General features: G+C 61.4%; 2 protein-coding genes across 5 annotated transcripts in view; both read right to left on the reverse strand.

The window, feature by feature from the left end:
* Nucleotides 1-9,451, reverse strand: part of SNX27 (sorting nexin 27) — a 32,147-nt gene extending 22,696 nt beyond the window's left edge. For both annotated transcript variants that reach the window (XM_054182623.1, XM_054182622.1), the window contains exon 1: nt 9,158-9,451. In XM_054182623.1, coding sequence (XP_054038598.1) covers nt 9,158-9,441 — 284 coding nt within the window. In that variant the 5' untranslated portion in view covers nt 9,442-9,451. The remainder of the gene's footprint in view (nt 1-9,157) is intronic.
* Nucleotides 9,452-10,628: 1,177 nt separating this feature from the next.
* TUFT1 (tuftelin 1) lies at nt 10,629-25,206 on the reverse strand. 3 transcript variants are annotated; one of them, XM_054182939.1, is made up of 13 exons: nt 25,134-25,206; nt 20,788-20,862; nt 20,407-20,511; nt 19,962-20,048; nt 17,982-18,062; nt 17,499-17,570; nt 16,748-16,861; nt 15,128-15,256; nt 14,257-14,351; nt 13,525-13,630; nt 12,903-12,986; nt 11,993-12,093; nt 10,629-11,664 (listed from the first exon to the last, which is right to left on the reverse strand). In XM_054182939.1, the coding sequence occupies exons 1-13, from the start codon at nt 25,191-25,193 to the stop codon at nt 11,610-11,612; spliced, it is 1,164 nt and encodes a 387-aa protein (XP_054038914.1). In that variant the 5' UTR covers nt 25,194-25,206; the 3' UTR covers nt 10,629-11,609. The 3 variants fall into 3 exon arrangements, with proteins under 3 accessions (XP_054038914.1, XP_054038916.1, XP_054038915.1); XM_054182941.1 differs by lacking the exon at nt 25,134-25,206 and adding an exon at nt 23,187-23,291; XM_054182940.1 differs by lacking the exon at nt 17,982-18,062.
* Between the last annotated feature and the right edge of the window lie 1,142 nt (nt 25,207-26,348).

A 26,348-nucleotide genomic window follows, 5' to 3' on the forward strand; every position in this document is an offset into this window, starting at 1 on the left:
TTACTTCCCATCAAAGCCCTCGGACACCGCGCTTTCCCTTCTGCCAGCAGCCCGAGAAGAAACACGGTGCCGGCTTCCTCCTCTTCCTCTCCCCAGCCCCTGGTGACTCCTGCTGCCACCCGTTTTCTCCCCGACCCGACACCGAGCCCTGGGAGGGGGCGAGGAAGGACAGGACCTGGGACTCCCGACAGCGAGACTGCAATGCATCATTTCATTCACAAAAAAAACGGTGATACCCGCCGCCAGCTCTCCATCGCGCCCGGGGGCGGCTTTTCTCAGCTCAGATCCTGCTGTAACAGCGGCTCCGCTCGCCGTCCTCCGCGCCCAGCGGTGAGGAGGAGCAGTCGGCACCGCAGGCGCACGGGGCCGGAGGACTCGCACCTTTGCAATAAAGTCACCATAGCAACTCAGCCCGGAATCATCACCCACGAACCGGCGAGGAAAGGGAATGGTAAATCATCCGCCACGGGCAAACCAGGAGCAGGCGGCGAAGCGAGAGAAGCCGAGCTGAACCACAGCCACAGATCTGCGGGATCCGAGAGGTGAACGCGCTTCTCCCGAAACAACGGGACACTCAGGTACTTTGCTCCTCAAGCTTCTGCCTTCCTTTGGGGTCGGAAAAAAAATCCAGGCGTTACCTTTAGCATTCCAGGGGATGCGCACGGTCCCAGGAGAGGGGTGCTGAGCTGACGGCAGGGCTGGGTCCCTCCGTACCTTACAGAAAGGACGTCCAGGCACAACATCAGCAGATGACAACCAGACCCAACAAATCCTTCCCTCCGCAAAGGAGACACCGCAGGCTGCAGACAGCTCTCTTCTGCGCGGGAAGGGAAATAGAGAACTCTGCTCAGGGCAGAGCAAACCGCTGCGGCACGGAGACCACAGCCAGCCCCAGCAAGGTCTGCCAGACTTCAGCAGCACTCGAAGAGCAACACCCTCTGACAAATCACTTCTCTCAGCTGTCCACCACCAAACGTGGACGTGGTTAAACCGGGAGCATGAGGTTCTGTCACCTTCTGCTGCAGGACAGTGGGCGAGTCTCCTTCCCTCGGCACCCGGCTTCCTCTTTGCCTCGCCAGGGACATGAGCTGCCTGGCAGGAAGGTTACCACAGGAAAAGCTCTGGAGTTGGTGGGTAGAAGTGAAGCTGGAGCTGCTCAGTGGGCTGTTCGACAGGGGAACGTGGAGCCTTTTCACGCTGTCCCTCTTACAAGGGTATCCCCACCTGGGCAGGGCTGCGAAGGGGCTCCCGAATGCTCTCGGCACCTCCTGTGGGAGCTGGGAAGAAGCTGTTTCCCTCCTGGTGCTGGTCAGGGTCAACCTGGCTCGACACTCACCACGGGTAAGGGCTCACGTTGGCTGAGCTGAAGACAACATAACCCCAAAACACTCGTTTCCCCATCTCTGAGGGCAACTGTCTCCCGTATGTCTCCAAACGTACGCCCGTGCCACAGTCCACAGTCCAGCGCGATGCCAAAGATCCTGCCAAGACAGGCTGAGACTCTGGACTGTGACCCCAGGCAGCGCCAGGCTCTGTGACCGCTGACGCCGCTGCGAGGGCAGACGCCCTGGCACGCGTGGGGCGAGACCGGGCGCTGCCGGCCCCGGCACTCGCCAGTCGGGGCTCGCCTGGTGCTACGTGGGAAGCCAGGCTCCGGGAATTACAGCAGATTACGCTTAACAGAAGATCTCCAGCCAGTGGTTCGGCAAGCTCCCGCCGCCAAAAATGCATGCTGGGGGGCAGAGCAGACCAGTGTTTGTTCACCGTAATGAATTTAAAAGCCTCTCCGAGGCTGAGTTTCCAAAGCGGAAGGCCAAAGACGGTGAGCGGCGGCAGCGGGTTTGCACGGTCCCCTGGCTGGAAGGAGGATGAGCTGCTGAAGCACCGACTCGCTCCCCCAGACCTGCTCTCTCCACCAGCGCAGCGCAGAAAAGGTCTCACTCCCCAGCTGCGTTTGAACGCAGAGCACTCATGGGCAAGCGTCCTCGGCAAGAAGAGGAACCGCTGGCAAACACCAGGAGACCCCGAGGACAAAAGCATGCAAGCAAAAATCCCCATCACGCTGGCGCTAACGAGCAAGATCCCCAAGACACAGAGAAGAACATTTCACTTCTCCCATTTGTACACCCAATGACTCATTTTTCTGCGAAGATTTCTTAAAATTTCCCAGCTATCTGTCTGTCAAGAGATGACAAGGAAATTTACTGCAAGAAAGCCTGCAAGAAGCTTCCTGGAGATTAAGACCACGGCCTGCCTCCGTGCTTTGTTCAGGCAAAGTGCTAACCCAGCCGACAAACCGCCCAAGGAAAAACACCCCAGAAACCACTCGGGTCATCTTTAAGGCTTTGCATTTTAGCAGATGAGCACCTTCAGCCGTCCCACGCCATCAGCAGGGCCACCACGGCAAAGCCCAGCTCTGCAGTCAAGGCAAGACCAGCAAAACCTGCGTAAAACAAGCAGAGCTGTACCCGACGGCATCGCACCTCTCTCCCAGCCCGGCAAAACCAGGCACTTCCCATCTTCCAGCTCCCGACGCTTGGTTCAAAATACATCTGGCTCCGGCTCTGCCCAAGGCCGTACGTTAAGCCCCTAAAATTCAACACATCACCAAGAAGCTCCCCGCACTCCTGCTGCTTCCCTAACACCCGGGTTCTCCGGGTGGTGGTCCACCACGCTGGGGTCCAGCGTGGGTCGGTGACTGAACTCCCCCACCTCCATCCTTCTCCCTTTGGGGCAGAACAGGGCCGCGCGGAGGACAGTCGTTTCGGCCCGCCGTCCCTCCTGGGGTGGGCAAACGGCAGCCATCTGCACGCGACTGGAATCCGGCTTTTCATCCCCAGCCACCAAATATTCAGCCGAGGGAGAGATTTTTCAGCACGGCGCCGAGACCAGAGCAGCGGTGACAGATTACTCTCCGCTCCGAGAAGGGCTGATGAAGGGAGAAGAGCGCCGAAGACGAGCTCCAGCGACAAGGGCAGTCACCGCAGGGATCAGCGGCCTCCTCGGGAGAGGCTCTGGAAGCGAAGAGGAAGAGCTAATGAGCTTACTGGGCACCGCGGTGCGGGACAGCTTCTCCAGGCTTGCCGTAGACGCTGCAGAAAACCCAACCATCCAAGGCTGCTCAGCCGGGGCCGAAGCGGTATTTCCCCATTTCTAATCACCCCAAAGAAAGGGAAACCAGCCTTCTGCTTTTACAGCGAAGAAATCCAGGCTCTGTCCAACATTATTCCGAACAGATGAAAAAAAAAAAAATAAAAAAAAAAATCCCTGGAAGACACTAACAAGCGCGATTCCAGTGACCTTTCCTGTCTCTCTTACGTGGGAGAGACCAGGAGAAGGCTGGATAATTACCATTTTCACTGAAGCCTCTTACAACATTTCAAGGAAGTTTTAACGTGCCTTGTGCATATTGACACGCTTTGGCTCCAGCAAACACCCGCGATTGCCATTCACCCACTCCAATCATCAGCGCAACGATTCCTTGCAAATTAACACTTCTGAAACACCCTGGAAGCAGACAAAGAATGTTAACATTTCAGAAGGTTAAAAACTAAATAGCACTGAAAAGCAAACAAGGACTGACTCAATAGGTGGAAAGCTATTAGTCTTGCTGAAAAAGGAACAACATTTCGGACGCTTGCGAAACCAAACCTCTATCAAATCCACTCTGGAAACCCAGTGTTAATTGCACTCAGCTTCTCCACCGGCGCTAGGAGACAAGATCTGGGTCAAGACTTCCTCCGTGTTTCCTCCCCTCAACCATCAGCAGAACCACCCCGAGAAGCCGAGAGACGGAGGGGGCTGCTGGACCGCAAGCCCCAGGGCTCGCACGGAGCTGGACTTTTTAAGCGTAACCTTTCTGACCAACAGCAAAGCGACGATTCTTATCCGTTCCTTTTGCAGACCCAGATTCTCCTCTGGCTCAGTTCAAGCTGCTGACGACCCAGTTCGAGCCTGGGACAGCGGCTTTGGTTTCCCAGCCCTGCTCTTTCGCGCAGCTCCGAGCAACATCAATGGGCCCCCGAGGACTCTGCAGACCACACGCTGCAAACCACCGCCACGAGACGCTCCCCCGGAGATGTCACCGAAGGGCCCGGCGGGGTCTCGCGCTCCTGCTCTTCCAAACAGCATCCCAGTCCACCAGCAGCTCGGAGTCCGGGCGTTCAGGAGGCTCTTGATGGTGTTTTCATCTGCAGCCCGCATTTTGCGAGCACAGGTTTGAATCCCAGTAAAAGGAAACTTTCCCCCGATTTGTATTTCGTCCGGCGCTGCTTCCCCTGTGTTCAGACCGCTGAGCAAGGAAGGGAAACGATGGGTACAGAAAAGCCACCACGAAACGCCGGGCACCAACATCCAGCACATCCCCAGCCGCTCTTCCCCATCAGGAGCCGTTTCCACCGAGCCTATGGGCACTGACCCATTTGCTTCGTTATCTTGAGACGAACAAAGCAGGGGCAGAGAGCCCAAGCGGCGGAAATGGGTTTAAATTTCTCCAGCTTCAGTCATCGCGCCCATTCCACGGCGCACACAGAGAGTTCTGTTTAAATCTACTGCAGAAGTGTTAAACCAGGGGAGATAAAAAGGCTCTTGCATTTATCTAATTGTACGCTTAATGGAAAACCCAGCACACGAGGGTTCTTCATTTACCCACCGCTGTTATCTCTCAAGAAAGAAAAGATACATTTGCAGTTTTTTCACTCCGAGAGCCAACGCCAGCCTTATTGAGCACACCGAGCCCGGGCCGCGTCAGGAGCCCCATGTTATTCCCAGCCTTACCCAGCCGAATCCATTCCCCTTCCTGCGCTCCGGCAGCCCCGTTCCTAAGGGGGGGGGGGGGGGGGGGGGGGGGGGTGGAAAAAAAGAGATGCTGACCCACAGGAAAACGCTCCGAAAAGGTGGGCAGGAAAGTGAGGGATGGAACCCAAAAAGGTTGGGGGGAATTCAGGAACGCTGCCGGGAAGACGGTGGGAGGAGGCAAGACATCCATCAGCAGGGCACGCAGTGCCGCCTCCTTTTTACAGACCATTCCGGCCTTTTCCAAAGCAGAACCAGCTTTTTTCTGTCCCAAGCCGATACACAAAACTAGACTTTAGACCAAGGAGAGATAAAGAGTTTAATCTCCTGAGGGAAATGCCTCTTACCCCTGCACGGGTTAGGAGGAGGCCGTCTCCGGTGGGGGTTATTCCATCAAGACCCGTATCGAGGGGGATGACACCTTCTCTCGCAGCAGCCGGCGCTGCGACCGTTTCAGACGTTTTTTCGGATGCAGGAATGAGCAATGGAGACCAGTTCTCCGGTGTGGCGGGGTACGGTACCCCCCCCTACCCTCCCAATCGCACCTAGATCAGACCAGGTTTCCGCCGCACGCAGTTCAGTAATATTGAGAATAAACCCCCTCCTTTATCTGTTCAATTATTTTTGAGCGAGCTTCCCTGCAAACAGAGCAAACGCTAGTGAGATTTTCTTCCCCGTCAAGATTAGTTATGATTGTCATTCAGGGTGATAATCAAGAACTAAATTAGCTTTCATTGTCTGTCTCCAATGCCCTCAACACCCACAAACACACAACCGGCTAAGAAGATTAGAGAGCACGCCATAGCTGTGTTGCAAAACCAGCCTTCGAAAGCGAGAGGTCTGAGCTAGACGCTGGATACGGGAGCGCGAGGCGGTGAAGGATGGCAAGAAAGGACGAAATAAACCCTTCAGCCAACACCCGAAACGCCCTCCGGTTTCGGAGGAGGACTGCGGAGCAGGTTGTGCTCCTCCACCTCGCCGGAGGAAACCACATGCCCATTAAAGCGGACCCTCAGCCCTGCAGGTACATGGGGGTCTCTGGGTCGTCCAGCCCCACGCACGTCCCGAGCGAGCTGGGGAACAGACAGGGTGGGGGGACAGACCCCACAGAGGAGTCGCCCCGTGCTGAACACCCCGTTACTCCGCAGCAACAGCCACGGCCATTCCATCAAGGCCACGCAGTGGAAGAAACTCGGTCTCTCAGGCTCTTGCCCCCCCAAAAAAACTCTCACCCGGGCCAGTTTGCAGGAGTTGGACACAACGAGCGCACTCGGAGCACGCCGATCCCGCCCGGCTCTCGGCATTTAAACACGGCGCGAGATCTGCAAGGGGCCAGCAGTTCCTCCCACCGGCAGCCCAGCTTTCCCCCGAGTCCCCCAAACCCACCGTGGGTCCCGCGGGCAGACAAAGCGGGGGCCGTGCCGGGAACGCCGTGCCGGGGAGACGGCAGAGGATGGGCCCCCGAGCCTCCCGGGGAACCCCACCCCCACCATTGTACGCAGGGTGCTGCTGTGGAAAGGAAGGGAAACCGGAGCTATTTTTGGAGTCTTGTTTTATTGTTTTCTACTCCAACTCACAACCGCGCGAGGATTTACTTGCAGGAGTTGGATTTTAACAGACCCAGGGAGAATCAGCGTCCCCTCGGCAGGGTGCGCAGAGTCTTCACGCCGCCAAAATGTGGCTGATACCGCGTAATGTTTTTCGGGCCGATGTATGCGGTCAGGTTACCAAAAACGACAGCCCATATTGGAAAAGGGCGAGAGCCAATTTGGCAGTGCTACAAGAAGGTACGTGGGCAAATTAAAAGCAACTTCTGCTGGCAAATAAAGGAAGAGGAAATGCCCCATCCTTCCAGTCGCAACTGCCCTGTGGAGGGGGAAGCCAGAGGCCACCAGCAAACACCCTCGTGCCCCCTCATTAGCCATCGTTATCTGCAGGTCTTAACTCTTTCAATCTCCGCTGTGTGGTTTGGCGACAGACCAAAGGTCGGGCCCTCCCCGAGACGCCGGGGACTGAACGCCCATGCCAGCACCGGCCTCAAAACCTACCTCTGATTTCAAACACGGCATTTTAATTATTTCCCCACAGTGGGCACGAAGGAGAATTTCAGCCCGGCACCTCGCAACACACACAAAATATTTCCCCTCGGTCAATAAACGCTGCTCTTTCAAGTAGATTCTCCAGGTGCAGAATTCACCCCCTGAACTGTTCTTCTGCACAGGGGAAAAAAAAAAAAAAAAAAAAAAAAAAAAATCAAAGTGTAAAGTATTTGGGTCACCCGGGAGAGAGCCAAATCCCAACAGCAAGCTTTCTGCAGGGCACAGCCGGCTCTCTAGCCATGGGCTAGTCAGAACAGCTCTTCTCTGCCGGGCCCAAACACATGCTCTTGTCCTTCACACACTGCAGCCTGCAACGACCGGCAGCGAAGCATTCCTGCTGCTATGAAATCCCTGTAATTAATAAGTAATTGAACTTAACCAACTCAGCATGAAGTACAAATACGTAAGGACCAGGAGGTATCGCGTAGCTCAGCACGGGCAGAACCAACCCCAAGAACCACAAGACGAAGGGGAACACGCTCAGAAAAACACACCTCGACAGGCTGAGGCCGCAGAAAGCCCTCAAAGAGATTTAACCGATGTCAGTCCACAAACACGGGCTCGAAGTTTAAGGGTTTTGTTTTGGGGGTTGAGGGAAGATCAGTTTCAACACAGCTGAAGCATTCCCAGGGAAAGATGTTTTCGGGTTCACGTTACAATTCTTGCTGTCGAGAAACAGCTACCACCGCACAGCCCTGGACAACCCGAGGTCCCAGAATCAAACCCAAGCAGCCGGTCCCATCCCATCCCGTGCATTTCCAAAGCCTCGTGGCTGCCGGGGGGGGGACAGGCAGGCCACCAGCTCTGGAGAACACCCCGGTCTCCTCCCAAAGGAACCCCCTGCTCGCCCCAGGGTCTCCACATTGAAGACCGAGGGTCCCACTCGCAGGAGGAGGGTTTGCACCCTCGCGCACCTCATCCTGGCTCACAGGAGGGGGACACCCCTGAGCTGACCCAGCCCAGCACCGGACCCTTCCCTCCCGCTCTCCCCCTTCCTTCCAGCCACCACCTTCCACATCTCCTAACCTACTTCCCCTCCTTACCAGGGATCTCTCCCGGGGAAAAAGCTTTTCTCCAGGAGCTCAGTGCCTCCCCAGGCAAATTCCCCACCGCGGCCACCCCCTTCCACCAGCTCCTTCCCAGCCAGGGAGGTAGATCCGTGGACGAGGCTCCTACAGATATTTCTGCTGCCTGTGAGCCCTTCTGCAATCCAAGGGATGCCCCCGAAAACAAAGGTGGGGGGAGAATCTCCCCAGGGATGAGCTGGTGAAGGGGACCCCAGACTCACCCTCCAACCCTCAGTCCCTCCACACACCCCACAAAGAAGGGGATCCTCTAAATAACACCCTAAAAAACGAGTGCCTTGCCTTCGAGGAGATGGAGACCGCGTCCCTCCACCCCCAAAGCCGCCAGGGAGGAAGATGCTGGTCCACAACCCCCTAAAACCCTCCAGGAGAGGATGAAGGCAGCCCCCACCCCTCTCCGGATAATGGGGTCCTCAGGGACGAGAGGTTGGCCCAGCCCCCTCATAAGGGGTCCCCAAAGCCCCCAGTGAGGGGAGGCCAGCCCCTGTAAGGGCTCCCAGTGAGAGGAACCTGGCCCAGCCCCCCCAGTAAGAGAAGACCAGAGCAGGCCCCCTCACCAGGGGTCCCCAAAGCATCTGGGCAGACAAATACAACTCCTCACAGGTGCCTCCCCTGGGGACCCCCAAAGCCCCCGCTGAGAGGAGAACAAACCAGCCCCCCTAAGCCTCCAGCGAGGTCCAGCCGCCCCCGTAAGCCCCCCCACATTCCCACCGAGGGGCAGCCACCCTGGTCCCCCATTACATGCTCCCATAACACCCCTCCCGAGTCCAGCCCGGCTCAGCCCCTCCTCATGACTCCCCCAAAGAGGCTCAGTCTCCCTTAATAAGGATGCCCCAATCCCCCAGCGAGGCTCAGACCCCCCCGAGCCCCCCCAGGCTCCCCTCCATCGGGGCTCAGACCCCCCCCGAGCTCCCCAAGCCCCCCTCCGAGCCCCGCGGGGCTCAGCCCCCTCAGGGCTTCCCCAAGCCCCCCCCATCGGGGCTCAGCCCCCCCCGCCGAGTTCCCCCAAGACCCCTCAGGGCCCCCTCAGGGCTCATCCAAGCCTCCTCCCCGCCCCCCCCATCGGGGCTCAGCCCCCCCCGGACCCCCCTCCCAGCGGCGGGGGCGGCGGCGGGGCGGGGGCGGGCAACCCCCCCCAGGCCGGGCAGGGCAGCGGGGCGGCGGCCCCCCCGTACTCACACCTCCAGGATGCGGTCCCCCTTGCGCACCCCGGCGCGGTCGGCCGCCCCGCCGCCCAGCACGGCGCTGACATGCTGCAGCGGGGCGTAGAGCTCGCCGTTGATGCTCCGCAGCTGGCCGCCCTCGCTCACTTGGCCGCGGACGTTGAAGCCGTAGCCGGACTCCGACTTGACGATGCGGACGACGCGGGGCCCGCCCGGGCCCCCCGGGGCCCCCTCCCCGCCGCCGTTCCGCTGCGCCGCCGCCGCCGAGCGCGGCAGCCCCTCGCCCTCCTCGTCCGCCATCTTGGCGAGCAGCGCCCGGGCCGGCCCGTCACGCGACCGCCGCCCCGCCGGCCACCGTAGGGCAACGCCTCCTCCCCCTCGAAAGGGACGACGGGAAATGTAGTCCCGTCCAGCCCCCGCCTCCGCGGGCGCAGGGGACGCTGGGAAGTGTAGTCCGGCGGGGAGGGCGCGAGGCCTGCCGGGAGTTGTAGTGCCGCGCCGAGGCTGTCGCCGTGGCAACGGGACGGGGCGGGGCGGGGAGGGGGGGGGCCGGTGCCGCGCTGTGATGTCACTGCTGTGATGTCACACGGCCTTATGAGGCAACAGGTGGCAGACAGGCCCCGCCATGGGGCCAGGGCTGGGCCAGGCCTCAGGGCCAGGACTGGGGGTCCGCAGGCCTCGCCATGGGGCTCAGGGGACCTGCAGGCCTCACTGTGGGGCCCAGGGACACGCAGGCCTCTCCTGCCCCTGGGGACCTCAGGGCAGAGGGACGCCCCTGTCCCCAGGGAGGAGCGGCAACCGCAGCAGGGCCACGCTCTCTTTGCCCCCCTCCCCTCCCAGCAAGGCCTACGGCTGCCATGGAGGCAGGTGGCACAGGCCGCTGTGTGGAGCAGGAGCACCAGGGAGGTGCCAAAAAGAGAATCACAGAATGGTTTGGGTTGGGAGGGATCTTGAAGCTCATCCAGGGCCACCGCCTGCCCTGGGCAGGGACACCTCCCACCAGCCCAGGTGGCTCCAAGCCCCGTCCAACCTGGCCTTGAACCCCTCCAGGGATGGGCCAGCCACAGCTTCTCTGGGCAACCTGGCCCAGGGGCTCAGCGCCCTCGGAAGAAGGAATTTCTTCCCCACATCTCATCTCAATCTCCCCTCTTTTGGTTTCAACCCATTCCCAACGTCCCGTGGCTCCCCTCCCTGCTCCAGAGTCCCTCCCCAGCTTTCCCGGAGCCCCTTGAGGGACTGGAAGGGGCTCCAAGGTCTCCGCGGAGCCTTCTCTTCTCCAGGCTGACCCCCCCCAGCTCTCTCAGCCTGTCCCCACAGCAGAGGGGCTCCAGCCCTCCCAGCAGCTCCGGGGCCTTCTCCATCTCTCTCCTGGAGCAGCCAGCACAGCCCCAAACACTGAATCCCCACCCCCAGATCCCAGTACGTTTCCACTGGTCACATCTACTCAACCGACTGCAGGCGGAGGGATTAAGGCACGTGTATTTTTGTATTAACGTGATCGGTTACAAACGCCGACGGCTTCTCCCTGGACGTACCCAAGCTCCGCTCCCGAGCACGGGCGCACACAAGACAGGTAATAACGGGCAAACCCAGAGGAAGCTGGTTGGTATTTCCCAGTTCAAACGTGGGACAGGCAAGTCCTCGACCGTGCTCCCTCGGAGGCGGACAGCAGCAATCATGCCTGTCACCACATCATTGGAAGACACCAATAATTTATTGAAATAAATACAGGTAAGAAACCAAACAGCCTCTGGGTTTAAACACTACACGCACGTCGGGTACAATTTCTCTACGCTCTTGGGAAAAGCACGGCGATACACGGATTTTTGGCCACGTGAGCCTTTGCCAAGTCCGGAGCAGCCAGATATGTGCTGGAGATATCGGAGGTGGAGGCTCCCAACCTGTCACGCATTGGGCTTTGTTGTAGGAAGGAGTCCTGTTTCAGGAGGATTTCTTTCTTCTTTGTAACAGTGAATCTTTTTCTTTTTTAATTTTTTGGTTTTTCACCAGAAAAAAAAAAAAAAAAAGGTTAAACCCCAAGTCTGTGTTGGCAAGCTGAAGGGGGGGCTCTGTTCAGACGAGGCCCTTCAGAAGCAAAGGCCGCTCCCGCAGAGCAACCCTGGCAAACCCAGGACCGACCATGGAAAGCGGAGCCTGGCTCTCCAGCCAGAGAGCCGCTGCCGTGTCCACGCCGGGGCCGGCCGGTCCCAGCCTCTGAACTGGCATCCGTGTGACCTCGGGACCCAGTGGGGACAGCAATGTGGGGGCTTCGCAAACCTCCTTCCTCTGCCAGGACCGCCCCCGGCTACGTCTGTCCTCGGCTGCCACCCTTCTCCCGGGGCACAGCCCTCCGCCGACGGCTCCGGGGAGACTCTGGGAGCACGGGGGCCAGAGGATGGCAGTCAAGCAGGGAAATCCAGTCAACGATAACAAGGGGAGAGTCTTCAGCTCGGACCGGCCCTCGAAACTCATGTTTCCACTACTCGAATGAGAGGCAGCGGCTTGGGGCCCGTCAGCCTTTTGCTGCAAGAGAGAAAGGGGTTGGTTCAGCCACACGAACTGGATGAGGTTTTGGGGGGGGGGGCGGGGGGAAACCTGCGGGAGAGGGTCCTGCCCCAGCCCTGGTTGGGGACGGCTCCCCCCAGAACCACCCGCAGGAGGCACGTCTGCTCCCCTGAAGGGGGAATACAGGAAAGGAGAGCTCGCCACAAAGAGGAAAAATAATACAACGCGCTTCCAGAAGAGCATCGTCTCCCAGACTGCGGCTCCCACCGCCTCGGGCAAGACGTGGAGCTGCAGGTGAAGCCGCTGAACAGCCGGGAGGGCTGGAGGGTACGTGCTCCCCGCGTACCTGCTCACGTACTCCGACTTGGAGCGCGCTCGGGAGCTGTGGCCGCCCCGACTGACTTGCTTCTCGATCAGGTGCTCTATGCGGTCGTGCATCTCCAGGTTCTGCCAAGAGACGGGGCCAGGGTTAGCGAGGGGATGGGGGGGGGGGGGGGGTGGGGGGGAGCTGCCGGCACACAGACGGCTTCCCGAGGAACGCTCCAGTGTCACCTCTTGCAACGGGGCAGATTTTTCTCGAAGGAAGTGAACTCCAGCCCTACGTAGGGACTTGCTCACCGAAAGAGAGCCGGGATGGGGCGTAAGACCCGCCGAACCCACAGCGGAAAAAGCCACCAGCACAGAGTCTCTCGCGCTCGACCTGGTTTCCGCCTGGGGTGACGGCGGGCAGCGCTCACACACCGTCCCCAGGCAGCAATCAGCAAAATAAGTCACCGAGGAGGGAAGAAAACGCTAGAAGCGCCAATGCAGGCTCTAGTTTTGCTCCAAAAAACGAGAGAGATCTGACACTTGTTACGATCCTAGAGGCTGGAATGCAATTTTAATTTCTGACACGCACACGCTCAGCTGCAGCTCCGTGAGCAAGAAGGGGTTTTGCTGCCACGGAAATGTGCCCGATGAGATTATATTTTGGACTCGGCTCGAGTTCACAGCTGCTCCAGCAGCCCCGGCTGCGTTGGAAACCGTCACAGCAACTCGGGGCAGGAGGGCACGGCCCTCGGGGGGGGCTGCGGAGGGGAGGACACGTTTTCCCCCGTGCGAGGGGAAGGGCTCTGCCGCCGGCCGCTCTGCCCAGAGCAAAGCTCATCGCCATGAGGGACGCAGCCACATGCGAAGCCGCGGAGGCTTCACCGAGAGGGTGCGAGCTCGGAGCAGAACACCCCCCCCTGCCCCGAAACAGCCCCGTTAAGACAAACCTCAGCCTCCAAGTAAGCGACTCTCTCCTTGAGCTCCTGGATCACGGCGTCTTTGGCCTGGATCACCGTTTTGGAGTTCTGGAGCTGTAAGGGAAAAGATCCCGGCAGTTGAAAATCCCTCCCGTGCACGGCTGGGCTGGGGGGACGCCTGGGAAGGCGGGCAGCTCAGCCAGCCGCCCTTCCGCCCGTTACCACCCACAGCATCAACTCCAAGCTCTGCGTAAAAACCAATCCCAAAAAAGCCTCAAATTAAGCCTGAGAATCGAGCCCCAGGTGAAGGAGCCTCTGCTCGCGCAGTCGGAGATGTAACTCCTCCGGCAGTTCCCCACCGCTCCTTTTTCCTCTCCTTTTATCCCCTCTCCCGGCCCAGGGCAGCTCAGCTGCGGCCCCCCGGGATGTCCCCCCGGTCGGTCCCCGCCGCAGGACAGGGCTCTGCGCCGCCTTTGAACTGGTGTCCCTTTGGCTGGCAAAGCCACTCGGCCCCACAAACCAGCAATTCTGGGCTCCCAAGCACCTTAAGAGATTTTTTTTTTAATTTATTTTTTATTTTTTTTCCCCCCTTTCTGCTTCTTTTAAGCCCCCTCTGGGTCCTCCCGCCCCAAACCCTTCTCTCCCCTCTCACCTGCTCGATCATCTGGCGGACTTTGCGCTGCTGGCTCTTCAGCATGTCGTCCAGATGGTGTATCTTCTCCCGCAGCGTGGCCACCTCCTTCTCCAGCTGGGCTGACCTAGGGAAAGGAGAGGAACGGAGTCCGGGAGCCACGGGACGGCTTGCCAGAAAAGCAGCACCCACCCGGCTATGCCCAGAGCAGCTTTTATCAGCCAGGTCTCCCCTACGCAGGTCTGGAAATATTTTGACTAGACGAGGTAAGGAGAGGCAGAGACAAAACCTATTCAGGCAGGAGCCACAAAGGCTGGCAACCACAGACTGCGGGGACACAGGAACATCAGGAAGAGTCAGGCCACAAACAAGGCCTTCCAGAAACGAGCCATTGCCAATTAGCCCCTGGAGCACAAGGATGCCGGCTGGGTGGAACGAAGCCGACATTACCGGGGAGCATCGGCTGTTCCGGAGGCTCCCCGGGCAAGGCAGGACCTGCCTCGGGCTCCCAACCGGCAGCGGGAGATCTCCGGGCAGTCCGACTCCGGAGCTGCGGATCTCTCGGAGCAAAGCAAAACTGCGGGAGGTATTTGGAGATTAGTCAGCTCTTGGGAGCAGGGCGCTGTTTTGCAAGCCAGAGAGCCAGCACGCCCTTCGCAGGAATGTGCAGTCATGCCCCAGCGAGCTGACACCCCGACCCAGCGGCGTGGGCTTGCTCTGGAGTTGGCAGCCGAGCCGGAGGCCAAGCCTCACCGGTCTTGTTCGGCGAGCTTGTCACCTTCCACGCTTCTCAGCCTCGCCAGCTCTGCTTCGCCTTCTTTCATCTTCAGCAGCAAGCTCCTGTGCTCCTGCGGCAGAGCGAGAGGCCGGGTTACAGGCAGAAAAACAAGTCGCAACACATGCTCCTTGGGCTCCGAACCCAGCTCCGCGCACCCGGCGAGCTCAGCTTGGCCTCCCCGCTCCATCTGCGGGTTGTTTTCGCCGGCGTTTAAATTTACATGCGAGAGAGAGAGACAGACAAGGGCAGCCGCCGACGACCAACAGCCGACGTCCCGCTCCCCCGCCCCAAGGATACAGGCACCAACCCATCCCCTTCCCCGCCGCCGGGCCAGGGGAGGCAGCCCCACATCGCACCGCGCTCGTACTGCACTGTTAGATTTATGTCTTTAATGTTATTATGAGCAGACCACAGCTGAAAAAAGAAAAAAAAAAAAAAAAAGAAAATAATAACCAAGGCTGGAGGTTGTGTTAATGCCCCCACGAGAAGAAGAACCGGGCGGCTGTCTAGACTGCGCGCTCGTTTCCAGGATACCTGGAAGAGCTTGCACAGACCGACCAGATCTTCGAGACCTGAGAAGTGCCACTCTAAATCAGCAACGAGCCGATTTTCAGCCCTTCCCAGCAGCTGGCTTCGCCCGACGCCGGCGGGTTCAACCTGGGAAACCAAACCCTCCCAATGGCGGGTCCCCTGCAGCCTGCGGGGCCGGGGCGGCAGGGCGGGAAATCTGCGCTGAGCACTGCCAAACTCATCGCCACCGGGCTTTGCCATTCCCCCTCCCCGCCCCCCATCGCTGGGCAGCTCGGCTAATCCCACCAGCCCCACCGCGGCTTCCCCACGGGGTACCTTCTCCATCCCCGCCAGCAGCCTCTGCAGCTCGTCCACCTGCACCTCCTTCTCCGCCACGCTCCTCTCCGCTCTCCGCAGGGCAGCGCTCGTCTGCTCCGCTTCCTCCTGGTACTGCGAGACCGTCCTCTGCGAACGAGAGGGAGATGCCTTTTCACCCCTCCCTCTCCGCCTTCTCCCCCTCTTCCGACACCCCCAGCCCTTCTCCCGAGCGAGGTTTCGGAGCCGCCCCCCCGCTGCTCGAAGCCTTGGCAGGCGGATTTCGCTGAAGGCGGCCGGGCGTCTCAGCGAACGGCCCGACGCGCTTCAGAGAGAGAGACAGACAGAGAGAGAAGATGTTCTTCAAGAAAGCTCCCCGGCTTCAAAGCACTTCAAAGGAGCGAGCGCCTCGACGCCGGGGTGAGAAAGGCTCCTCGGACCCAAGAGACGCGGCGGTTCTCAGCCCCGCGCGCTCGGGGGCTGGTTTCTGCAGCCTGTGCCCCAGGAACCCACCTCGGCACCAGCCCCGCGCCTGCACCAAGGGCTCAGGTGCCGAGAGGGGACAAGGGTGTCCCCGTGGGTCCCCAGGACAGCTGGAGAGCAGGCTCAGACGACGAGGCACGTCGAGAACATCTGGGCGGCGCTGGCAGGACCAAAACACCCCTCCCTGCCATCCCCGGAGTCTCCATGTGGCCAAAAACCTTAAAACGCCACCAAACCACGCGACTTCCGATGCGCCAGGGCAGACTCCCTCGGGGCACGGCCACCACGTCCCCGCGCCGGAGGAAGCGGTCGCCGCTCCAACCCATTTCCCCAGCGGACCCTGAAGCCCGTCCCGCCGCGGGGAACGCCCCCCGGGGATCCCGGGACCAGTTTGGTCTGCGGGACAGGACGCGGGACGGGACGTCACCGCTGCCACCAGCGCTCGGAGCTGCGGGGTGACGCGGGCAGGCCCAGCCCATCCGGGACATGAGCCATCACTAGAAAACAAACCGAAGGTGACCATTAATCACCGGGGCCGAGGGAGGGAAGCGAACGTGGCGGCTTGGTCAGCACCGCTCAGGGGCGAGGAGTCCCGGGCAATGGCTTCGGGTGCCTCCGGTTCAGCTCATCCCTCTCTCCAGCAAACAGCCCCACGGACGGAGAGGCTGAGCCCCAAGAGAGACCACGGCGGCCGCCCGGCATCACCGCAGCAGCCCGGCCCCGCGCCTGGCAACCGCAGATTCGGTCACCGCTCGAGCGGCTGGGACGCCCCGTCCGTCCCCGCTCAACGGAACAGCCCTCTCCGCACCGAGCCCGGCTGCGGTCGGAAAGTTTCGGCGGGGGGCTGGGGGGGGGACAGGACGCACCACCTTCCAACCTGTCTGCTGCTTTTCTTTTACGCGATTTTTAACTGGGAAAGAATTTGTGTCTTCACACTCGTCCGGGCAACCAGGGAGGCAGTTTGCCGGGGTCTGGACTCCCTCCCCGGGGGGTTTTAACAGCGCGCACCGAGCCCGCTGCTCCGCAAGGAGAAGCCGGACGTCTCCGGCAGCTCCTGGAACTTCCAAAAAGAAAAAAAAAAAAAAAAAAAAACCCAAAAAACCCCAAAACGAAATAAAAATCACTCTTCCCCAGCCGAGAAGCGCGCAGCGTAGTCACCTCAAAGGTTTTCTTCTCCAACTGATGGCGCTTCTCAGCCTCCTGCAGCTTCGTGAAGAGCCTCTTTGCCGTCTGTCGGATCTTTTCCACGTCCTCCCCTGAGCAGTCCTCCTCCTGCGGAGACGGCGAGAGGAGAGGGTGAGCAGCCGGGAGGCATGGAAGGAGCCCTCCGCCCCAACGTGGGCAGCGCTGCTGGTGACGAAGCCCAGTAACGCGGCTCCTCGGCTCGAAAAAAAAAAATGAGAGGCGCTCCCGTCCTCACCTCCCACGCTCGAGCGACAGCTTCCAGCCCTCGAGATAACGCGCTCCGTACCCTTTGGGTGCCTTCCAAGCCTTGTTTTTCGCAGGTTGCCATCCCCATCCCCGCTTGGGCAACCCGAAACCCCGCAACGCGCGCCAGGGCCGGGGCAACCCGGCCCGAAACCCCAGCCCAGAGCATCTGCCCCAGCCAGGGGAAAGACGAGGAGCTGGAAAAATATTTACCAGCTTCGGCTCCCTGTTATCTCTCCTGCTAAAAAGCTCTCGCGTGCGGAGGTTTCAAACCCCATTATGCACATTTTTATTGCTCTGAGAGCTGTGCTCTCTTTCTGATCTGACCCTGATAACGTGACGAGCGTTTGCTGCAGGAGCGCCCGATCCTGCGCTGAGCGGGTTTGAAGTCACCTGCTGGGAGGAAAACACCAAACCCAACCCCGTGTTTCGTTCCCCAGCGCTGAAATCCCCTGAAAACCCCGACTCTTTAGCTCCGTACCTGCTCCTCCCGGGAATCGTCCCGCAGCCTCTCGGGGTAGAGCCAGCTCCCGTTCTGCTGCTCCAGCACCACCTGCGGAAGGGAAGGATGGAAGGACGGGGATGGAACAGCAGGACGGGGACGGAACGGAGGGACGGGGACCGAACGGCGGCCGGCGCAGCCGCTCGCGAGAGCGGTCGCATGCAGACAGCTCCGGGGGGGCACCGCAGCGACCGGAGACCCGGCGGGGGGCGGAGGGGGGGGGGGGGTGTTTCCGCAAACAAACATGCGATTTGGCCAGCCAAGGCGTTTTGCGTACTGACTCCTCGTTACGTTACGTGCTCGCGTGCGTTTCGAATTTTGCCTCCCAACGGCGCCAAGGTGGCTGTCATTCGCCACAAGCGCCTCCAGCTTTGAGGCCCCTTCTATCATTTTTCCGGACCCGATGAGGACACCTTTTTAATAAACCAATGTCATTTAACGCCCGAGAAATGCTCCCGTTACCTGTGCGTGCTGTTTATCTCCTTGTCTGTTCTCAAGTTTACTACTTAAGTCTTCCCGCAGCTTCTTCAAAGAACTTCTAGCCTGGCAAAGGCAAGTCAATTTAGCGTCGTCTGCATGGACAGTGTCGCTCAGCCGAACCGAAACCAAAGGGCGGCGATGCCCTGCGCCGCTAACACCCGACCGACGGCTTTTCCGCCAGCCTGACCCTCTGCTTTTACTACATTTACTACAGCCCTGCCTACCAGCCACCGCCGTCCCCGGCAGACGCCGTCCTTGCCAGGCAGCTGCCCCACAGGCGAGTTAAAAAAAAAAAAAAAAAAAAAAAAAATTAATTTTTTTTAAAAATAGAAGCAACAATCCGGAGACGCTCCTGATTTTTCACGCGGTAGCCGCCGCCTTCACCTTGGAAGCGCTGAGGAGACCCTCGCTGCTCCCCAGCTCCCTCGCTGCCGCGCCGCGGGACGCCCGACAAGCACGGTCTCGAGCGGCAGCTCCTCGAATTAGTCAGAGCGAGCGAGCCAGAGGAACGATTCACGGGCTCCTGCAGCCAACGCCGCCCCGACGCTTTTCCAAGAAAAACCTTCTCCCCAGCGCTGGCAGCGCGGCTTCATCCCTACCCCTTGGTTTCGGACGCCCCGGGGCGCTGGGGCGAAGCAGCAGTTTGCCGGAGAGCGGGCAGCGGCGGGACAAGGCGAGAGCGCGGCTCTCGGGTCCCTTCGCCTGGGGGGACACCCATCGGGGGACTGCGATCCAGCCGGATCGAGGCATCCCCAGGGGTTGGTTTTGGGGGGTTTTTGTTTTGTTTGGTTTGGTTTTTTTTTTTTTATAACGCCAGGACCCAGCGCAGGGCGCTTCTCTCGGATGCGGACAGACTGGTACCGCGCGCCCCCCGCTTACTGGTTGAGGTTATTCCCGGGTTTTCACGGGCGGGATGAAGCGGTGCCGCGCGGTTCTGCTGCTTCAGCTGTTCTGAGGGGGCTGCGAACGGCGGCCGCTGCCCCCCCCCAACCCCGAATCCCACCCAGCCATTGCTCAGGGGTCCTTTTAAAACCCGACTCCCCCTTCCAGCCCCCCAGGGAAAAACTCCCATCAGAAGAACTGAAGCCGAAGGGAGGTGGGAAGGATGAGATAAGGCCTGGGTGAGCAACACGCCCGCCCCCCCGGAGCCAGTGGGGGGGTCTGGGTGCAGGCAGGAGGCAGCGGGAACAGGCACAGGCTGTTTTCTTTCGGGGGTTAGTTGGGGGTGGGGGGAGGAAAAAAAACCCTGCATTTTGTCAGACGGACGGCGTCAAAGACCTGGGGGCCGCCCTGCCGGCTCTGCCCCCAGCACAGAAACTCCCCCCCTCGCCCCAGCCGTCGGAGCAAACCCAACTTTATTCTAATTTTTTGGGTTTTTTTTCCAACCCCCCCCCCCTGCCTTTTTCCTCTCTGTTTTTTTTTTAGTCTCGTTTTTAGGCCAAGCTGCCCAGGCCAGAACATGCACGCTACCGCTTCCGCGCCTTGCGACCAGCTCTCCGGAAATAACATCCCCACCAGGAGCCGAGGAGAGGGTTAATCTTCCGAGAGCCGCCGCCGCATCATCCAGTTTACTTTGGGAGATGAGACATACCAAAGAAACTGCCTTTTAACGAGAGAGGCTCCGGCTGCAGCCGCACCCAGCCGTGCAGGGGACAGCCTTGGGGGAAAGTCATCGCGCAATTCTCTTCAAATTCAGTCCATATAGCCCGGCAATTAGTCAGGCTGAATTAATTTATGGCGCTTGATTAGACTACTGCCCTGTACGGGCAAGTCAACAAACTGGAGGGTTCGGCTCCGCTGCCAGTTTGGCCGGGGCTCGAATGCCGCAGCCGGCGCGGGACATCCCGGGGGGACGCCCCAGGGGACACCCCGGGGGAAGCAGAGCACCCCGACCCTCGCTGCAAGCCCCCGTGGGCGCAAGCCGGAGCCCCCCCCCTTCCTCCCCCCGCGGACGTGAACTACCTCTTGGATGTAACGAACTTCACTTTTCAGCTGGTTGACGTGCTCCTCGTGGTTCGTGCCGCCCTCGGCTCGCGCCTTGAGATAAACCTGCCCGGGAGAGACGGCGGCGGCCGGTCAGACCCTCCCGGCTCCAGCCAGCCCAGTACCGCCGGCGGCAAGCCCCGGCTCCGCAGGGATGGGGACGCCGGATCTCACCGCTTCCTAAGGCACGGCCGCAGGTTTCCCCCCTTGGCCGTTCGCCTTCCCCGGCGTTTTTTGAAGCCGGTCCCCCTCCCGCGTGCCCTTGCAAACCCACCGAGCCGGTGCCCACCCAGCCCCCTGCCCACCCCACCACCAGCTAAACGGGGAGCTTTTTCCCGGCGTAGCTTCAGACAAAACCTTTTTTCCAGCCCAAATTGCTAGGAGAGATTCCTTTGGAACAAAGTGGGGCAGCCAGGGACCGTACCTTGATGATCTCCTCATCGCCGTCGTTGGATTTGATGCACTCGGAGGCCAGGGAGTGAGCGTTGCTGGATCTGTTGGCCACCATGGCGAAGGCTTTTCCCACCGGCTGCAGGAGACAGAAGCGGCAGAGCTTTCAGCGGGGCGAGACGGGCTGGAAGGGTTCGCCCGGCTCCAGTCAAATGAGCATCGGGCTCTTTCGCAGCGGAACGCGGCGCCGAGCGCGGCCTCGGCAACCGGCACCGAAACGTTTAACCAGAGCAGGAGGGGAGTTTTCTCGTCCACGAGGCATAAAGCGACCAATCCTCCCCCGAACGCCCGCTCCCACCTCCCCCAAGCTGACCCAAAAATTTGCATCTTTGACCCCAAACTGAGGGAGACCCACCTTCTGCTTCGCCTGCTCGCGCCTGTCTCCCGGCAGGTCATTGGGCAGGGTCAGCCGCAGCACCTTCACGCTCTCCTGAAAAAGAAAAAAGAAGCAGGCTTTAGTTTCATAATTCCCAGAAAGAGTTTTTTTGTGTGTGTGGTTTGTGTTTTTTGGTTTGTTTTGTTTTTTTTTTAAACACCCGGCTCCGGTGAGAGCCGAGCGCCAGGTCGGCGTTGCCGAGACACGCGGACGAGCTGCGGATTGAGCTGCAGCCTGCTGAAGCGTCGCGGGGATTAACGTGAGTAATGGCGAGCGCACGACGGCTACGGGCCCCGATGGATTTGATAAACGGAGGAGCCGTGGCCCGGCCAAGGCTGAGGTAACGCAGACGGGCCGGAGAAGCGATCGCCGGGCTCGTTTCGGTGCGTGCCCTCCTCTGCCAGGAGTCACGGCCCTCGCCGGCTGCGGCGGGGCCGACGCGCGGCATTCGGTGCAGCCCTGGAGAAGGGTGAAAGCAGCTCGTGTGCCGGGACCTTGCCAGATTCATCCTCCTCCCAGCCCGGCCCCGATGGCCACGCACCCGCAGGGCTCTGCCCGTCCTCTGCCGGCACGGCCCCGGCCCGACAGAGCCCATTTCGGCAGCGAGACCGGCAGCAGGGCGCTCCCTGGCCACGAGCATCCACGGCGGCTCCAGCCAGGACCCCGTTTGCCTTCACCCCTTAACTCCCCACCCAAACCCACCGACGAGGCGTTTCGGCCACCTCCGGCACCATGCGGAGCTCAGCAAGCTTCCGAGGAGATGCCCGGAGCACATAAAGAGCCCTAAAAAGCAGCTCACGGACACCCAAAAACGCCCCGTTGGGGGGTTGCCCGCTCTCTATCCACAGCTCGACGCCGGCACCGCGCACCCACGGCACAGCACTACCACGACCTCCCCCCCCCGTCCCGGACAGACCTCGCCGGCTCCCAGGCAGACGTTGTTCATGGTCCTTTTTAAAGGTGACCCCGAAAGCGGGAGCTGCTGGGCGCGCGGTGGCCGCGGCGGGCTCTCGGGCGGCAGCACGGCGGAGCCGGGGTAGGTGCCCGCGCGGCGCCGGGCGCCCGCCCCTCGCCACACCTCGGCCACGTCACCCTGCCGCTCTCCAAAAGCAACATCAAGGTATTTCTGCCTTCCAAACGCTCCCCTTCGCCGTCCAAGTCTCGACAAGCCATCTGTTTGTTTCCAAAATATTGCGTGTACGCGGCTCGCACAAACGCTGGCTCCCCCGGGAGCCCTCCCACGGATCCCAAACGCGTGGCCAGACCCCTCCGCTCCCCCGTTAAGACAATTATCCAAGAGAAATTCCGCTCGGGCTCTGCTAGCCCTCAGCAGCACCCATCATTTAACCAGATACTCATCCGCAACGTTAAACCAGGGAGCGTTCTCCTCGACGAGCCCCAAGAAGCTGGAAAGTTCGGTCCGAAAAACGTCGAAGGAGCAGGACGCGGCGTGCGCCGTGGGTTTGGGAAGACGCGAGAAGCACCTTCGGAGGGGTTTTACGGCCGGGAAAATGGCTCACGGCAGCGCCTACAGGCAAAGCATCGCCCATCGTCTTCGCGCTGCCCAAAGCGCACCGGGGACACCGGGAAAAGCCGGGGGTAAGAGCACGGAGCGGCTGGCGATGGCAGAGCCGCCGGCAGCTCGTCGGTCCCTTCACGCCCCCTCGCTCCCTGCTTTGTTTACAAGCGCCGGGATCTCGCCTTCGCCGTCCCGTCGAGCCCGCGCGAGGGTGGGACGCCGCCAAGGCAATCGCTTGCCGGGGGAAGATTCGCTGCGATAAGAAACAAGCACCGGCCCATTTCCATCCCCGCAGCCAAAACTACCCCAGTCGGCACGTGGGCACTTCCCATCCCAGCAGAACGCCGTCCCCCCCCCCCCAAAAAAAAAAAAAACCCCACCCTGCTCCTGGATCAACCCACCACCGAGCCGACGCAAATTGCTCATGGCACGAAGCGAAGAGAAGCCGGTGCCTTCCCGCCCGGCCCCGGCGCTACCAAACCTCGGCTTGAACAACCAGGAAGCCACCCATGCAAACGCCGGCGGGGGAAAGCTCCGCCGTCGCCATCCTCCTCCTCCGCGCGCGCCGGGGAGGCAGAGGGGCGGCGAGACGCGGGACGGACGTTTGAGCCGGGCTCCCCGCAGCACCGGGGGGAGAAAACCAGCTTTTGCGGCGCGGCAAATGCTCGTACGGCGGCCGAGGCAGGAGCCGGGGGTGGAAGGTGCAGCCGGGGAAAGGCGAACCCCTCCCCGGGCTGCGGTGAGCTGCGCCGGGGCTGGACGCCGGAGAGGAGAAGAGGCTCCTAATTCAGCTCTCGTCTCTCACGCCGGTCCCCGGCCACGCTCCCGCGCGGTCATTTTTGGGTTTTGGGGCTCTTACCGTCCCGCAGCCAAAGTTTCACTGGCTCCTTGCCAGTTTCCAGGAGAAGCAGCTTCTCCGACATAAAGCCGGAGCAACCCAGAGGGACACAACAGCCGGCACACGCCGTCCTGCCCCCCCGAGGTGCCGAATTTGGCCAGAAGAGGAGCGTGGGGGCCGCGGGGACGCCCCTGCCCGGCTCCATTACCTCCTGGCTGGCGTTAAATCCGCTCTGCCGGCACTCGCCGCCTGCTCGCAGCCCCAGAGCGGAGGGGGCAGCGGGTTTCAGGCCATTATTTTCCAGGTTTTTGCAATGCGGCCAGCAAAAAGGAAGACGACGGAGTGCCTCGCGCTTGCCTCCTGCTTGGAAAAACCCCACCTCGCACGGGAAATGCTTCCTTATGGCCCCAACCGTGCGCCCCACAAGCGACTCCAGCCTGGCGCCCCGTGTTTACGGCATTTACTACCGGCCTCGGGAATTAACTGCGGTGGGGAGAGCTTGGCCCCGTTTGGGCGACCGCTGCAGCCGTTGGGGGCTTTCCAGCAGGACGGACAAATGCTCCTTCAGGGAGGCGTTCCCAAAATCCCGGCGGCCCTTTAAGTCCAACCGAGAGTCCCCTGGCAATGAGGGCAGGCGGTGCTGGCTGGGACGGCTAGGGACGGGCTTTCTGGGGTGCCAAAGCCGATTTTAAACCTTTTGGTCTATTTTTCATCTTCCTGTCCAAAACACCCCACTTGGGAAAAGCCTGGCTGGAAGGAGAGGCTCCGACGCCGCTCCCGGGGAAGAGGGAACCGCGCAAACCCCGAGCACATCCCGGGTGGAAGAGGAGTGATAGCACCGACTCAGGACCCGGCGATGCCGATGTTTTGCAACCGTGGGGAAGACGCTCCGTCCCTCCGTCCGTCCATCCATCCCGACTGTTAAATAAGAACAGGCCTGACTTGACCCGGAGGGTATCGCCGAGGATCAGCAGCAAACAGCTCTGGCGTTTGGAGATCGCCGGCGTTACAGAGGCGCTTATCACCGTAATAACCCATTAGCCAAACGAGCCCAACTCTGCAATCGCTCCTTATAAGGCCGGGAAAGCTGCGGGGAATTAGGACTCTCCTGAGGAGACTCAGAGCTGAGTCACCCGGCGGGGTTCGGGCCGGGAGCCGGGCGGCCGCCGGCACCGGGGAAGGCGGGCGAGCACCGGGAAGGTTCTTCTGCCACCGCCAGCACCTTCGGGGATCCCTCCGGTCGCCCAAACCCGAGCAAAAAGGCTGAACCGCTGAGCAGCGCCGCCGGCTTCGCCGCCTTGGCGGGGAAACCGGGGCGCCACGCCGGCGCAGGGACGGCGTTGGGGTGCCGCCAGCCCCACCCAGGGCCCGTCCCGGCGGCGATGGGGAAAAACTAAGAATACGGAAGGGGGAAAAACGCCAGGCCCTGCCATAACCGAGGGGGGAAAATGCCAAAACAGACTCGCTGCCGGCTGCTCCTGCCGCCACGAGCTGCTCGAGGGGTGTGTTACCCCCCCAAAAAAATCACGTTATTGGGGGACGCTTTGATGATCGTGTGGGGAACACAATGGGGAGACAGTGGGACCCCAACGCCGACACCAGGACGTCCCTCGGGGTACTTTGCCGTCCTCGCCCACTCCAACGGGGCTCATCCAAGCTCCCGTGGACCACCCCGGTGAAGGTCCCTGTGGTCCATGGGGACCTTCGCCGGGGCGGTCCACGGGGGTAACGGACGGCCACGGACCCCCGGGGCAAAGAGTGGCCTCAGGTCGCCCACAGACTCCCCCCAAACCTCCCCACGGGCCAGCGACAGCGGGTGGCCACAGCCCCGCTCCACCGAGGGCTCATCCCAGGATCCAACCCCCCCCGCCCCAGCCCCACCGGGAGAAGGGAAGGGGCGGCCCCCGCGGCGAAGGGGGTGGGTGGATGTGTGTGTTGCGGGGGAGGGTCCCGAGGGCCGTGTCTCACCGGGGTCTCGCCGTGGGGCCGCACGTCCAGCACCGCGCACCAGCCCTTCAGCCCGTTCATGGCCCCGGCCGCGACTGCCCGCACCCGCCGCAGCCGCCGCCGCCTTTATACGGCCACGCCCCCTCCCGCCGGCCACGCCCCCCCGCGACCACGCCCCTCCCATTAATCACGCCTCCCGCTAGCCACGCCCCCTCCCTTAACAACGCCCTCTAGCAGGAACCACGCACCATTGGCCACGCCCCCTCCCCTAACCACGCCTCCTTTCATTAACAATGCATCCGCTGACCACGCTCCCTCCGGTGACCACGCCCCCACCGTGTGTGACCACGCCCCCAGCGCCGTGCCCGGGCAGCCGAGGCGTGCCAAAGCCGGCCCAAAACCACCGCCAAAACCACCCCCAAAACATCCCAAAAGCACCCCAAAGCCACAGCGAGCCCTGCCGAGCCCCACCCGCCCTCTGCCAAACCCTCGCCAAGCGCTGCCAAACCCAGCCAGGGCCCGCACGGCACGGCCGAGCGCTGGGATGCCGTGCCGAGCCATGCCACGCCGTGCCAAACTGCACCATGGTGCCCCAAACTGTGCCAGGGATGGTCCCCACACACGCCCCGGGGATGTTTGGGCCCTGGGTGCTGGCCCAGCCCGGCGGGAGGTGCTGGGGATGCCCCCACCCAGAGCCCTGGGGTCACCGGCCACACGCCTGGTGGGTGCCGCAGCCCCCGGGGCAGTGCCAGGGGTCGGGGGACCGGGGACTGTCGGGGCGGGTGTCCCTGTGCCATGGCGGGCGGCCTGGGCGTGCCGGCTGCCTCCTCTCTGCCCAACGCTAATTGCCACATACCAGTGTGATGAGCTCAGCCGGCCTCAGGTTCACCGCCGGCCCGGAACACGCTCCAGCCCCGTGCGGTCACTGGGGCCGAGCCGGGGACACGCTCCAGCCCCAGGGTGGGGACACCCCGTCCCGGGGGGGGTTGGGGCAGCAGGAGTTTCTGCGGGCTGGAGGACCTCGCTCCCTCGGGGCTGGCTGCCAGTGGCAAAGCCACGGACCGGCAAACTTTGGTCACGCTCAGGCGCAGGACCCAGCCCCTTCTTCCCCTGGACACCCCATGGCCCCTGAGCCCCCCATCAACGCAGCAGTGCCGGGGGGGGGGGGGGGGGGGGGGGGGGAACTGAAGCACAGGCGGACCCCAGACCCCTTGCTGGTCTGAGCGGCTGCTGGGG

Source organism: Rissa tridactyla, chromosome 23 (genome assembly GCF_028500815.1).
Source record: "Rissa tridactyla isolate bRisTri1 chromosome 23, bRisTri1.patW.cur.20221130, whole genome shotgun sequence".
NCBI lineage: Eukaryota > Metazoa > Chordata > Aves > Charadriiformes > Laridae > Rissa > Rissa tridactyla.